Source organism: Rhinatrema bivittatum, chromosome 1 (genome assembly GCF_901001135.1).
Source record: "Rhinatrema bivittatum chromosome 1, aRhiBiv1.1, whole genome shotgun sequence".
In the NCBI taxonomy this organism is placed as follows: domain Eukaryota; kingdom Metazoa; phylum Chordata; class Amphibia; order Gymnophiona; family Rhinatrematidae; genus Rhinatrema; species Rhinatrema bivittatum.
This window is the reverse complement of record NC_042615.1, coordinates 789,476,422-789,492,249: the sequence shown is the minus strand read 5'-3', so window position 1 is coordinate 789,492,249 and position 15,828 is coordinate 789,476,422. Positions and strand designations below refer to the sequence as shown.

The 15,828-nt window shown below is 44.4% G+C and overlaps 1 protein-coding gene across 2 annotated transcripts in view; it reads right to left on the bottom strand.

The window, feature by feature from the left end:
* Window positions 1–15,828, bottom strand: part of PSTPIP2 (proline-serine-threonine phosphatase interacting protein 2) — a 179,472-nt gene that overhangs the window by 99,059 nt on the left and 64,585 nt on the right. For both annotated transcript variants that reach the window (XM_029580853.1, XM_029580844.1), the window contains exon 2: window positions 15,710–15,810. In XM_029580853.1, coding sequence (XP_029436713.1) covers window positions 15,710–15,810 — 101 coding nt within the window. The remainder of the gene's footprint in view (window positions 1–15,709; window positions 15,811–15,828) is intronic.

Sequence of the window (15,828 nt, the reverse complement as noted above, 5' to 3'; positions counted from 1 at the left end):
CCAGGAAAGACATCTCTCATATCTGAGAGGCTAGGTGAGATAAATTGTGGCACCACAAGCTCCAAAAAATAGTTACATCAAAAACGCTCTCAGAAAGCCAACTAACACGTTTGTTTATTATATTATTCTTTAATAATTGCTCAAAAAGCTCACGACAATGTAAAATTAAATAAAATAGAACGTTATATATGTAACCCCTCCCTTTCGATCAGGGGTCACCTTCCCAGCCCCAGAGAGCACTGGATTCTCTCAACTGGGGTGGGGGAAGTCTGTCTCTGGGTCCCGTGAATTGGGGCCAGGTTCTCCTGCAAGGCCAACTGGGCAGAGGTTACCTCCAAAAAAACAAAATTTGGTCCACGTAAGGTTGGTGGCCCAAACAAAAGGAAAATAACCAGTTCATCAATAACAAAATTCAAAGCCCATAGCACAACAAGCAGAAACAGCAGGAATTTCAGCTACAAAGATACACAGTTCAAAACTCTTCCACTCAGTCTCCAAAATTCAGATTTTCTACACTTCCAGAGTTAGCCCTCTGCTCTTTTGTCCTAGGCCTTCTGTAAACCAGTAGCAAAGCCTCTCTCAAAAATTCCCAGTTTGCGCATCATCTTGGCAGAGATGGCCCAAGACAACATCTTCCCCTTTCTTTAGATGGTCGAAGTTTCCCCAGTCACTGCACTGGAGCTCCAAGACAGGAACCCAGACAGCCTGACCCCATGCACAGCTCCTGTTCATTGGCTTCAGTTCTAGACTTCAAGACTTCTCCGAGTGCCCAGGTGAGCATCAGCTTCAAACTCCAACTCTTTCAAAATCTCTCCCAAAAAAAACCCCAAACTCCTCAAAAACTTCCCCAAGACTCCTCTGTGCCTTGTGGGAGGCAGTTTTTATACCCTGTCCCCCTCAATAAATTACATCTCCTTTAGGGTAAGAACCATCCGGCCACTTAGATAGCTTTCACATCCACCCACTGAACTTCCTTTGAACCTTCTTAGCTAGAAGATTCACCACTATGAAGGTTAGGAAACCTCTTCAAAAGAACTGTGACCCATAGCTGAACCATCCAAGCTGAAAGATTCTATGTTTAAACACATAAATCACATTCTAGTATACTCTAGTGGTCAAGTGGGGGTCACATATAAAATACAATAATAAAATGTCATCTTCGGAAATGATCCACAAGTCAATGACACAAGTTAATCACTAATATAATGTAACAAAAGAGAGGGAGCTATTTTAGTTTTAATTCTTAGTGGAATGCAGAATTTGGTAAGAGAGGTAACGGTGGTGGGGCCACTTGGCAACAGTGATTATAACATGATCAAATTTAAACTAATAACTGGAAGGGGGACAATAAGTAAATCTGCAGCTCTAACACTAAACTTTCAAAAGGGAAACTTTGATAAAATGAAGAACATAGAAAGAAACTGAAAGGTGCAGCTGCAAAGGTTAAAGGTGTTCAACCGGCATGGACATTGTTTAAAAATACAATCCTAGAGCACAGTTCATATGTATTCCACACATTAAGAAAGATGGAAGGAAGGCAAAATGATTACCGTCATGGTTAACAGGTGAGATGAAAGAGGCTATTTTAGCCAAAAAAACATCCTTCAAAAATTGGAAGAAGGATCCATCTGAAGAAAATAGGATAAAACATAAGCATTGTCAAGTTAAGTGTAAAACATTTATGACAGGCAATGAGAGAATTTGAAATGAAATTGGCCATAGAGGCAAAAACTCATAATAACAACTTTTTTAAATATATCCGAAGCAAGAAACATGTGAGAGAGTTGGTTGGACCATTAGATGACAGAGGGGTTAAAGTGGCTCTTAGAGAAGATAAGGCCATTGCAGAAAGACTAAATGAATTCTTGTCTTCGTGTTTACTAATGAGGATGTGGGGGGACGCGATAAAAGGTGAAGGAGACAGGGGAGAGTGGTTTTCAGAGGTGATGAAGTCAAACGAACTGAACAAAATCACGTGAACCTGGAAGTAAGATTTGTAGTAGGCCAGAATTGACAAACAAAGGTAGAAAATTACCTGGAACGGACTATGATATGCATCCTAGGGTTCTGAAGGAAATCAAAAATGAAATTTCTGATCTATTAGTTAAAATTTGTTGCCTATCATGTAAAATCATACATTGTACATGAAGACTGGATGTGGGGGGGGGACAATGTTAACCCCATATTTAAAAAAAAGGCTTCAGGGGTGATCCAGTGAGCCTGACTTCAGTGCTGGGAAAAATAGTGGAAACTATTCTCAAGATCAAATTCGTAGAGCATATAGAAAGACATGGTTTAATGGAACACAGTCAACATGGATTTACCCAGGGGAAGTCTTGCCTAACAAATCTGCTTCATTTTTTTGAAGGGGTTAATAAACATGTGGATAAAGGTGAACCGGTAGATGTAGTGTATTTGGATTTTCAGAAGGCGTTTGACAAAGTCCCTCATGAGAGGCTTCTAAGAAAACTAAAACGTCTTGGGATAGGAGGCAATGTCCTTTCTTGGATTACAAACTGGTTAAAAGACAGGAAACAGAAAGTAGGATTAAATGGTCAATTTTCTCAGTGGAAAAGGGTAAACAGTGGAGTGCCTCAGGGATCTGTACTTGGACCGGTGCTTTTCAATATATATATAAAAATGACCTGGAAAGGAATACGACGAGTGAGGTTATCAAATTTGCGGATGATACAAAATTATTCAGAGTAGTTAAATCACAAGTGGATTGTGAAACATTACAAGAGGACCTTGCAAGACTGGAAGATTGGGCATCCAAATGGCAGATGAAATTTAATGGGGACAAGTGCAAGGTGTTGCATATAGGAAAAATAACCCTTGCTGTAGTTACACGATGTTAGGTTCTATATTAGGAGCTACCACCCAAGAAAAAGATCTAGGCATCATAGTGGATAATACTTTAAAATCATCGGCTCAGTGTGCTGCAGCAGTCAAAAAAGCAAACAGAATGTTAGAGATTATTAGAAAGGGAATGGTTAATAAAACAAAAATGTCATAATGCCTCTATATCGCTCCATGGTGAGACCGGACCTTCAATTCTGTGTACAATTCTGGTCACCAAATCTCAAAAAAGATATAGTTGCAATGCATAAGGTACAGAGAAGGGCAACCAAAATGATAAAGGGGATGGAACAGCTCCCCTATGAGGAAAGGCTGAAGAGGTTAGGACTGTTCAGCTTGGAGAAGAGACGGCTGAGGGGGGATATGATAGAGGTCTTTAAGATCATGAGAGGTCTTGAACGAGTAGATGTGAATTGGTTATTTACACTTTCGAATAATAGAAGAACTAGGGGGCATTCCATGAAGTTAGCAAGTAGCACATTTAAGACTAATCGGAGAAAATTCTTTTTCACTCAACGCACACTAAAGCTCTTGAGTTTGTTGCCAGAGGATGTGGTGAGTGCAGTTAGTGTAGCTGGGTTCAAAAAAGGTTTGAATAAGTTCTTGGAGGAGAAGTCCATTAACGGCTATTAATCAAGTTTACTTAGGGAATAGCCACTGCTATTAATTGCATCAGTAGCATGGGATCTTCTTAGTGTTTGGGTAATTGCCAGGTTCTTGTGGCCTGGTTTGGCCTCTGTTGGAAACAGGATGCTGGGCTTGATGGACCCTTGGTCTGACCCTGCATGGCACTTTCTTATGTTCTTAAAATAATATAATTAATACTAAGAAGCCTCATAAAACTAGCTGGGCATATTAATAAAGAGCTGAAGTCACCAGTGTGCACATGAACAAAACTCGCAGTGAAATGGAATGAATAAAAGAGCTAAAAAAACTGGTCCACCAGGCCATAACAGAATGCAATTTAGGGAGCCTTTAGTAACCTAAAGGCACCAAAACAGGTTAGAACACAGAGCAAAAAAAAAAACAACTTATAAATTAAAATTATAAGATTCATAAATTATGAGCAGCTTATAATCTGGCAGTAATCTTCCCCCCAAATCAAACCTCCTCGGACAAGGTATTCCATCAGTTTGAGAGCAATGTGAGCTTGCAAGCTAGCACTGTGGGAAGCGCAGCGTGTTGCCCTTTAACTAACTGCATGCTACCTTACTGCTCTTCTTCTGCAGAGTCAGTCACCACGTCTGCCCGGGCAGAAGTGGTGACCGACTCTGCAGAAGTGACAGAAAATGAAAGAGGATTTTCTGAATGTGACTTCTTCTCAACATGCACTGGTTTCTGATAAATCAGACTTCCTGTGAGAGAGAAGTACAGGGGAAAAAAATGCCTTCCAGCACTTTCGGTACATTGGAGCTCCTCGAATAGCATCAGGATTGAGGGCTGCTCCACAAAACTTAACTGGTAGCAGATTTAAAGCCAGTTTGAGAACGTTGCTTTTTTTTTTCAGTCAACGCACAATTAAGCTGTGGAATTTGTTGCCAGGGGATGTGGTCAATGCTAGTAGTATAGTACAGTTTAAAAAAAGATTTGGAGAACTTCCTGGAGGGCAGGTCTATTAATTATTAGCCAGGAAAGACTTAAAAGCTTCCCTCCTCTTACTACCAGGAGTGGACAACAGGGAACGGATCCATGCATTGGGATCTGCTGGGTACTGCCAAAACACCCAGAAGACAGGATGCTGGCATCAAAGGACTTATGTTCTTATGAAGCAGTGAAAAATCTTTCAGAGAGGCGAGCCAGGAAGTGGACTAGCGTGGCCTGCTAGATCATGGAACTGCGGCACTGTGCATGCAAGTAGCCAGCAGAAGTGGAAGAGGTTTGCCAGCTGGTGGGCAAGAAGATGCAAAGTAGATTGGCCCCTTCGGTGTGCAGTCCCGCACCCGGGGATAGGCTTAGACATACGAGGAGCTGGATTTTCAAAAAGGATTTATGCGCGTAAAGCCCGGTTATTTGCACATCAATGAGCTTTTGAAAACTGCCCAAGGGATTATAGTGCTCTTTGACAGCCTATGATCAGATTGGCCGCTGTCAGAGGCAGGAGGATGAGCTTGATGAACTTTTGGTCTAACTCGGCATGGCACTTCTTATGAGACCGCATCTAATCTGGCAGCTTCCTTTCTTGCTGCAATACTATGGTTCGGGTTGGGCAGCTCAGATCCTGGACAGCCAAAAGCAGGTCTGGTTTTCAAGGCATTCGTGATGAAAATGCATGAGATTATATTTGCATACAGTGGAGGCAGTGCATGCAGATATGCCTCATGCACATTCATTGTGGGTATCCCGAAAATCAGACCCGTTTCTGGCACTTCAGGACCAGAGTTTCCTACTGCTCCTCTAGATCCTAACTGATATCTAGCTTTCCCTTCAATTTTAGATAAGGATCCTTGGTGCTCATCCCACACCTCCTTGAATTCTGTTACTGTTTTTGCCTCCACTGTGAGGCTGTTCATCCTCTCTGAAGAAATATTTCATAAGAATATCGTAATTGTGTTGTCAAAACGATGCTGATTTCCAGGAACCGGTGCATCTCCTTTCTTAAAGGAATTATTGGTCCAATATTCAGCACCATTTAGCGGGCTAAGACCTAGAGGCACTAGGCCACGTTTTTTCACGGGAGGGGGTCCTATTATTGCAGGGTGGTGTCACTATGATGGTGGGAGCCTCGCTTGAAAAAATGCTGTGGCTGTATAGCACGTTATGTCTCGCGGCAAACCACCGTGGGGCATAACAATGCGGCATTAGCCCTTTCGGCGGCCCCAATTTCACAGGACCAGAATCGCCTTATAGAGCCGATGCCTAAAAAAAAATAATGTACCCAAGAAAGGAAAAAGGTGTTGGGAGGGGGGGGGGTCAAAGCTATCCCCCTCCTCACCCAGGGCCACCACAAGATGGCCCTGACAACCAAAGGTTAAAAAAAAAAAAAAGCAGTCATGTGACGATGGCCCCACTCCACCCCCCAACCCTGTCTGCATCAAATAATTTGTCCCCCCCATCTCACCTTTCCATGGAAATAAGGGCTGACATGGTGTGTCGTCCCCCCCCCCCCCCTTTCCTGAGTGTATAGGACCCACCTATTTTATTTATCTGATTTTTATATTCCGCTTTTCGGCGCTTCAAAGCAGATTACATTCAGGTACTATGGTTATTTGCCTACGCCCAGAGGACTCACAATCTAAGGGGGGGGGTCATTTATCAAAAAATCACATTAGGGCGTTATCACGGACGTTAGGGCCCTAAAGCCTGCGATAATGCCCGCGATAAATAACGCATCACGAGATGCGTATGCATATTTTTAAATTTTTCCGGACTGGGCAGAGATAGGGAGGAGTTAGTGCGGAGTAAATTAAAATGAAGGGTGCTTAGCATTGCATGCAATAGCAGGATTTGTGATAAATATGGCAGGGAAGGAAAGGGGAGAGAAGGAGAGAGAGTCAGAGAACATGCCTTTGGGGAAGCATAATAAATAGTCAACTATTTATACCACTGTAAGAGGGGTGACTAGCAACTCGGGGTGAGGTTTGTGGGGTGGGATGGGTTCTGGGAGGGCAGTGTGAAGATTGTATGTGATTTGGAGTGATGAAAGGTACACAAAGTTGAGAATTGTACAACGTACTCTCATCCTAGCTTGATAGCAGCTACATAGAAAGTACTCTCAACCTAGCTTGACACACTTTCTATTTTGTATGTTAAGAGTCCTATCATGGCTTGATGCACCTCCCAGTAAGTTTGGATTTACCCAGTTAAATGGCTCCATATGAATTTTATTTACTTACAGTTTTTTTTATACCGGTATTCGTGGGGACATCATATCGGTTTACAGAGAACTTAACAGAATTACAATAAATAAGGGAGGGGAGAACAGGGGAAGTCAAGGGACACAGAACGCTGTATCCAAAAGAACAAGGAGAAGTAACTTTATCTACAGGGGAGATAGAATAAAATACAATTGTAATGTACAAATAAGATAAATAAGATATAGTTCTGTACAAAAGGTATACGTGGAGGGTGGAAAAGGGGTGGGGAAGGTAGTGGACAGAATATCAAGGGGAATGGTAAGGGGGGAGGGAGGGAAGATAAAGTTTATTCTGGGTAAGCCTGCTTGAATAGCCATGTTTATTTTTATTTATTTATTTTATTTAAAATCTTTTCTATACCGTCGCTAAGTTAAATACCATCGCAACGGTTTACATGTTGGCACATAAATTAAGGTGATTGTCTTAAGTTTCTTTTTGAATTTTTGTGTACATGGCTCTAAGCGGAGGTCGGGGGGCATGGAGTTCCAGAGGGTGGGGCCTGCGATGGAGAAAGCGCGTTGTTTTCTGGAGATGAAATGTGTGGTCTTAGGGGAGAGAGTGAATAGGCAGCCTCTGTAGGCGGTTCTGGTGGGTGAGTCAGAGGAGAGGAAGTAGAGAGAGTTTTCTAGCCATTTGAGGTTGTGAGAATGTAGTGTTTTGTGGATCATGGTGAGGATTTTGTAGATTATGCGTGAGCATATGGGGAGCCAATGAAGTTTCTTGAGTACAGGGGTGATATGGTCGGATTTGCTGGTGTTGGTAAGAATTCTGGCTGCTGCATTTTGTAGCATCTGAAGGGGTGGCCAAGTAGGAGGGAGTTACAGTAGTCTAATTTGGTGAGAATGGTTGCTTGCAGGACTGTGCAGAAGTCGTGGACATGAAGCAGGGGTTTAAGTTTTTTAAGAACCTGAAGTTTAAAGAAACTGTCTTTTATGGAGCATTGATATGTTTTTTCATGTTGAGTTGTTGGTCGATAGTGGCACTGAGGTCCCTACACTGTGTGGGAGAGTGATAAGGGGGGAGGGGGATCGCTGCATGGGGAAGGCTGTATATTATTTTTTGGGGATATGATTAGCAGTTCAGTTTTAGAGGTGTTTAATGCCAAGTGTAGATTGGTGAGGAGGGTGTTTATGGCTGAGAGGCAATTTTCCCAGATCTTGAGGGATTTGGATAAGGATTCTTGTATAGGGATGAGGATCTGGACATCGTCTGCATAAATGTAATGTTTGAGGTCAAGGTCAGTGAGGAGTTGGCAAAGGGGCGTAAGGTATATGTTGAAGAGGGTGGAGGATAGGAAGGATCCTTGGGGGACACCTTGGGGGTTGGATTCAGCATTACTAATTTTTACTCTGTAGGTTCTATTATCTAGATAGGATTTAAGCCAGAGGAGGGCTGAGCCAGTGATGCCTATTTCTGATAGTCGCTTCATTAGGATATTGTGGCTTATTGTATCAAAGGCTGACGAGATGTCGAGTAGGGCGAGGATGTAGGATTGACCCTGGTCAAGACCTTTAAGGAGGGTGTCAGAAAGGGTTTCGGTGTTGAAGAACTTGCGGAATCTGAATTGGGTCGGGTATAGTAAGTTATGATTTTCTAGATAGTTGGATATTTGTGAGTTAACTACCTTTTCCATGACTTTGGATAGGAGGGGAAGGTTTGAGATAGATCGATAGTTGGCGGGGGTCAAGGGTGGGTTTTTTAAGGAGAGGTTTGACAACTGCCTGTTTCAATGAGTCTGGGACATTGCCGGTGGAAAGGGAACAATTAATTATTCCATAGGTGTTTGGAGATAGTATTGGGGATAGATAAGAGGGATTTAGTGGGGATGGTATGTTTAATTTTCTTTAGGATGGATTCTATTTCCTTGGAAGAGTTAAGGTCGAGTGTTTCAAATTTGGCGTTGTGGTTTTTTGGAAGGTAGTTCGTGAGGGGGGTGGTTGAGGGGAAGCTGAGCAACAGCTTTCTAATTTTGTTGTTAAAGAAGTGGGCGAGTTCTTCACATCTACTTTTGGATTCCTCGTCAGGGATGGGGGGGGGCCACTGTTTTTATGAGTTCAGCTACTATCGTGAAGAGGGCCTTTGCATTGTACTGATAGTCATTTCCCTTTGGTGATATGGTCTCCAGATTTTGCATGAAATATTGACTTATGAGGTCTCAACAATGAGCTGTACACAGGTATTATTACTTCCTTGTTTCTACTGATTATAATTCTCCTCTACAACCAAACATTCTTCTGGCTGTGGCCACTGCCATGTCAAACTATTCTGCAGTGTTGGGATCATCTGATATGATCACACCACGATCTCTCTCCTGTTAGGTGCACATTGATATTTCACCCACCTCATAATACTGCTCTCTTGAATTTCTGTATCCCGAATACATGACCCTATGAGGTCAATATTCAGCAGCAGAGCAAACGGACAATTTATCCAGCTATGGTTAGCCGGATAAATTGTCATGGATATTCAGCAGAGCGCTGCCAACTAGGAGCTCTGCTGAATATAGCCAGATAAAATCCTAGTTAGCTTGATAAACGTCTCTGGCTTAGACTAGGATTACTCTGTTAGCCGGATAACTAAGCCGGCTAACTCTGAATATTGGAATTAGCTGGATAAGTTATCTGACTAACTTAACTCCACCCCAGCAACTTAACCAGCTAAAGGGTTAGCCAGATACACCAGAGTCATTCAACGAGGCAGGAAATTTAAAACCTGCAGTTGGCTAAGTCCTGGACTTAGCTGGCTGACCTGTCTGAATATTCATTGCTATGTTTTTTGGGGTTTTTTTGCACTGAATCTTATAGGGATGTAAATCTTTTTAAAAGTAACTGTTTAAATGACTGAAATTTTTTAACTGTTAACAGCACCCAGCAGGAGACAGGTGGGTGCAATGCTGAAGCAGAGCTGGAACCCAGGCCTAGTGATGAGGTGGCAGAGCGAGGTGGAGAGGGGGAGTAGCAGCTGTTAGAACTTGTCTGGCCTGGCAGAGCTGCATCAGTGCCGTGATAATGATAGCACCTGCAGTCCCACCCTTATGTCAGATCCTGCCACTGGGGCTGCAGCCAGGAAGCACCGGAGCCCGCCTGCCTCCGTAGCAGGTAAACACATGTCTCCGTCACACACACTCCCCTGGGGCCTATGAGAAATGATTAAACAAAAAGGCTCAGGCTAAGTGGTAAAATTATACGTATCGATTAACTTTCTAACAGCCTGCCTATGGCTAAAGTACAGAGATACAATTCAGCCTGAATTTTTATAGTGGACTTCCGTGCCTAACTGCACGCTGAAAATTTGCAAGTGTCCTCAGTTTCTGTGTTCACACATGCCCAAGAAATTTCACCTGCTCTCAGAAACTGAAAGTATGTGCGTAAATGCCTTCCCCCACCCCAGCTCAGCTCCCTGGAACGCCTACCACAAGTGCAGGAAAAAGTACAGATGTAATCAAGTTATACGCATACTTTTCCCTACACAACCCTTCTGGAGAATCTTCAAAAGCTGATTTACACACTCAAAACGGGGTTTGTGCGCATAAATCCTTTGGAAAGTTACCCCCTTAATTAAATCTTACATCCCTAGAATCTAAGCTACCAAGCACTTGGACCATTCCTCATTTTGTCTACTACACCAAGAGTGCCTATTCTGTTATACCTTTTAGTAACATCTGCAAAAAGCCAATCTTTTCCTCACTAGCCCCCCTGCCATATTGCTAAAAAACAGTCCCTCATTCCTTGGAGTGAATTCTGGTGACCACTACCTGCGCTCTCTCTCTAATCCAGTCAGCCACCTTGGCGCTCACTCCTAACCTACTCAGTTTATTTATAAGCCTCTTACTCTACTGAAATCCAAATTATACTCTATCCAGTGCTTCCCCCACCCCCCCCCCCCTTATCAAATTCTTTAGTAACACAATCAAAGAAAGTTAGCAGATTTATTTGACACAACCTCCCTCTAGTAAAAGCCTCGTTGCCTTGGATCCCGCAGCCTGATGAATCCCAGAACCTTCACTATCATATCCTTTAGTAGTGACACCATTGGTTTACCCTCCACTGAGGCCTGTAGTCACCAACCTTCTCCCTATTTCCATGTTTATGAAGAGGGACAACGCACAAAGCAGTGGAAAGGGAACGTAATACCAGAGGAAGGCAGGCAGGAGAGGGTGGGTGTGAAGGAGTATACAGAAGAACACCTTAAAGCAGGGGGTTCCCATAAACTACAGTCCATTTGGCCAAATCCAGCCCAAGGAGCTCAATTTTCCGGCCTGCCAACCCTTTCCTTTTTGTGGATGGATCCGGCCCGATGAGGTTTTTTATTCTTTGGGGGTGCAGTGGCAGCAGAAAAGATGTTGAGATTTCCTAGGCCCCATCAGCTGAACCAAAAGACAATGAAAGAGAGGCTGGCAGGGGTTTCCAGGCCCTGCCAGTGGAACTGGAAGAGGACATGCAAGACTATGGAAGCAGGCCCTGGAAGCAAATGTTGGCTAGGAGCCCAGGTCCTGCCAGCGACACTAGCGCCGCGGCACCGAGTGGGCACTGGTGGGCAGTCCAGGCCCTGCTTGCGGCACAGGAAGTTAAGTACTGGCACAGGAAGTTAAGTACTGACAAGGAGGTCAGGCCCTGCCAGCTCCAGCAGAGCTGCAGCGCTGGAAGATGAAGGTGAGTAGGGGATGAGAAAAGGAAAAGAGAAGGGAGAAGAAAGAGGAAGTGAAGATAGGGAAATGAAAAGTGAATGAAAGGAGGAAATGAAGTAAGAAGGAAGGGGTTGAATAAGAGGGGATAGTAGGAGTGAAGGGAGTGAGGGAGGTGAAAGAGAGAAGGCAGAGAGGGGGAAAACAGTGAGAACAAGCGGGATGAATTGGACAGGAGGCGAGAGTAAGAAGGAAGGGAGGTGAAAGACATGAGGAGGAGATGAGAGGAGAGAACAAAGGAAGGAAGAAAAGGAAGAAGGGACGAAAGAGGGGATGGGGTGAGAGTAAGAGTGAAAAGTGAGAAGGAGGTGAAAGAGGGAGGAGAGGAAGAGTATTGTGAGAGGGAGAGTGCGGACCCTTCCCCCCCACACACATAACTACACCATGGGGCAGATACAGGGTGTGGCACAGTTGCCAACTTCAGAGAAATCCTGACATTTCAAATCAATGAAAGGAACCCCTCCAAGTCCAAAAAATCCATGAGGGATCCCCCAGACCTCAAAATCCAAGGGGATTCTCGCTCTCACCATCACCGGCCCTCTCAATAGTTTGAAACGCTCGATGTGGCTCTTTCCCTGAAAAGCTTAGGAACCTGGCTCCAGCTATCTAGCCCCCCAGTCCACCTTAAGGGACACCCAGGAAGGAAAGCCAAGAGACAGGGCATTTCCCAGGGGAAAGGAATAACAGCTCAGGGCCAGGGAGGCCCTGGGGAAGAGAAGGCAGCTGCTATGCTAAGACTATTTGTATCCTGTGAAGAAAAGGTCCAAAGAAATCTGTCCTTCATCCCCCTCCGTAAGCCAAGCTATCATAGCGGGCTGCAATGGGATCTAATCCAAAATCCTGACCATTGTGTGACCCGTGTCTGCCTTTTTTTTTAATATTAAACCACACTGTCTGATCATCACTGGAGCTCAGGTAACCACCTACCTGGGCATGAAAAAAAATACTTTCCCCAGTACTGACCCTTCCCATTTTGGGTGTTGTTGCCATTTGTTTGAGGACAGACCCTTGAAGATAACCCAGGAGGGTGGGCCAGCAAGTAGGTCTGATCCCAGAAGTAGGTCTGGGATCTGGCATCAAAGACTTCACTCTCAACTGCACAGAGATTTCTCCCCTATTTTACATCCCCTCCAAATCCCCTTAACCCAATCACTGCAGCAACAATTAACTGGGGATCCTGGGAGGAGTTTAACCTTCTAGCCCCCCTCCAGACCAGCCCAAATATATTCCTCTGATGGAGTCGTCGTCCCCCCCCCCCCACCAGAAGGCGTTTCCTCCTTCTTTGGGATCCTCCGACACTACAATCGAGGACTCCACCTTATCATACAGCATCAGTCCCGTCGTTTATGCTTCCTTTATTTCTGTTCCAATAAATAGGATTCTAATATTTTCCAAAGCTTTCTTTTCTAACTTGCCTTTTGTAACTACGAAGGCGCTTAGGGGATGAGCGAGGAAATAGTATGGAAAACACATTTTTAGCATGCAGGCCTGCTGCAGGAGAGGCCACCCCTATCACCACAGTCCGAGTAGGGTGTTGTACTTCCCACCTCGGGGAAATATCTTAGGAGCTGCTTTCTCCTTCCCCAGCTCTCTGAGAAAGAAGTCCAAAGTGCCTCAGGGTGCTTACACTAAAAACACAAAGGGATCCCCCTCTCACAGGAGCGTTCCTGCAGCCTAGCAACATTGCAGTGAGCTCCAGGGCTCCCTGAAGGCCCGGCCTCCAGAATCGGACACCGTGCGTGAAGGAGACGTCTCACCGGCCACCTACAGAAGGGCAATAATAGAGACGGAGAGTCTAAAAGGATCAGACCCCAGTAACATGCAGAAAGCTTGAAGGCTATGTGATGAAGGAAAAGCAAAAAGAGTATGAGAGAGAAAAAGGAATGAAAAAGCAAAAGAAATAAAAAAGTGAAATTGAGAAATTGATGAAATAATGAGAAAAAGAATGACAGCAGAAATCAACTGCCTGCAACAATGGCTGGGGAAGCTATTTTATTAATGAAACAAAACGATATAAAAATTCAAAACAAGTTAATAGATGTAACCTAAAACAAAGCTAATGCTAGTGTATGAAAAATAAGTAACCTTAAATGGAGTGAGACTGTGCACACAAGCCTGAAAACAGAGTTGGTCCACCTTCCCAGGAAAGAATTAGAACATTAGACCCAGAACTGGGGCATGGAAAGCTGAACTCAATCCCGTTATTTATAAAACCACCTTTCCTCTGTTCAAGGCAATCTAGAGAGTTCCCATTTCTACTTCCGTACTCAGGCCAATCTCCCTGATTTTGACCTGTTAGATGGAGATAGCTCCCATCCTTCCATCTAGGATATAACTGCATTGCTAACAAGAGAGTCCAGCAATGTTACTACTGTTAACTACTGGGCCTTCAAAAAAAAAAAGCATTGGAGTAACCTGCACTGAGCAGTGTTTACAACCCTAAACAACACTGGTACAACAGCGTCAGGCTTACGAGAAGTTACAGTGACTAGCACAGAGGAACTATGGATAAGACAAAAACTTCAGTGCGCATGGGAAAGCTGGAATTGTATTTGTTTTTACATCAGCCTCAGCAACCTTATTAATTATAGGGATTATTACAAAAGTTGGTAATAAGACATAAGAAGGGTGTCTGGGTGTTGGCTTAAATATTGATCTTGTAAGAATCAAAGATGGCATGACCTGAAATGACCTACCAGCGGAGGTGGCAGAGGCCATCGCTGTAACAAGACTTGGGGCATGCTTGGGACAGATTTGAAGGGGAGTTGGTAGAAAAAGGGTTGAGAGGCTGAGCAAGAGACTTGGGGGAGGACGGAATTGGTGTTGGGTTGTAGATGGGAATTTACATGTGCATCGACCCAAAGTGGATGAATCCCATGGCAGATAGGTACAACATGCAGAAGAAACATTAGAAATAAACCAAAAGCAACCGACCAGTCTCCTTTCCTCGCTACTCTCCTACCATTAAACCCCTTACCTCTTCCAAAATGTCTCATCTCCAGCAAAAGCAGAAAAACAAACATCTCTTCCCTTCTCACTTCAGCCCCAGCAAAGAGAAACCGGACATAGGTATCCTGATCTTGCATCACGCCGCACTACCCCTCAAAAGCTAAGAAAATCAGAGCTAGGTAGGAAAATCTGTATGAAAGATGTCATATCAAGATGGCTCAGAAAACCAAAGTGAAATCCAAACCAAGTCACCTCATCTGCCATCCCAAACCCTGCCACTTTTAATCCCTGAAGCTGCTTGCTTCCTCCTCCTCTCACAGCTGAGCACACTGCATCCCCTAAGTCACCTTCTCCCCTAAGTCACCTTCTCCCTTATATTACAAGTCAGTTGCCTCTTCCCATCTGTCTTTGGACAAAAGATAACACGGATATTATGGAAAGCCGAGAGTAGAACTATAACATCCCTCACCTCTGATGTGAAGTGGCTCTAGCATAGTCCCAGCAGTTTGCTGCATCCTAGGACCTTGGCTAGAACTTCCTGTAGCTCTGAAGTTCCCTTTACAGGTTCTGTAGCTGGGACCTCCTGTGGCGCTGGCTGATGACAACACATCCTACATAAGCATATAAGGAAGCTCAGTGCTACCAGCCAGTGCCTCTGCAACAGGTCTCCTGTTCATTTAGCAGTGCTACCGTGTGTTTCTGTCTTGTTCCTGCCTTGTCATTCCACGCTGTCTTTCTTGTTCCTGCCTGCCTCATCCGTCCCCAGCCTGTCCTGCTGTGTCTCATGTCCCCCGGACTGATTCCTTGTTGCTGACCACAGCCTGAGACCTCGACTTCGCCTGCCTTGACCACAGGCTGGACTCTAACTCTGCCTTGTGGTGTCTCAGCTATCCTCTGTTAAGGCCCATCTTGCGCACGCTCAACTTAACAGCGATCCAAGAGCTCACTAAACCTCAGCATGCAACAAGGAGGAGAGGAATAGCCTAGTATTTAGGGCAGTGGGCTACAAACCAGGAGACCAGGGTTCAAGTCCTGCTGTCACTCCTTGTGACCTTGGGCAAGTCACTTTACCCTGCATTGCCTCAGGTACAAAACCTTAGATTGTAAGCCCTCTGGGGATAGAGAAAAACCTCCAGTACCTGAATGTAAACCGATGTGATATCTCAGATCAAATGTCAGTATTAAAAAAAAAGAACTTTCCTGTGCCTGTCAGCCCCAGGTACTGACGCAACAGTACGTCTGTAGAAAAACTTTGGATAGAGTCAGCGGAGAGGAGAGCAGAGGACTACAACAGAAATAGAAGGACCGAGGGAAGACAATGGGTGAAGGATCTCTGGAAAGCCAGCATGAGACGGTGCAGTACCTTTCCTTCAGAAAGTCTTCAAATTCTTTGCAGTTCTTCCTACCATCGTTCATATGCTGGACGATCACATCGTAGCCAGTTGTGCTGATTATGTCAGAATTCTACAAAGACAAAACCCA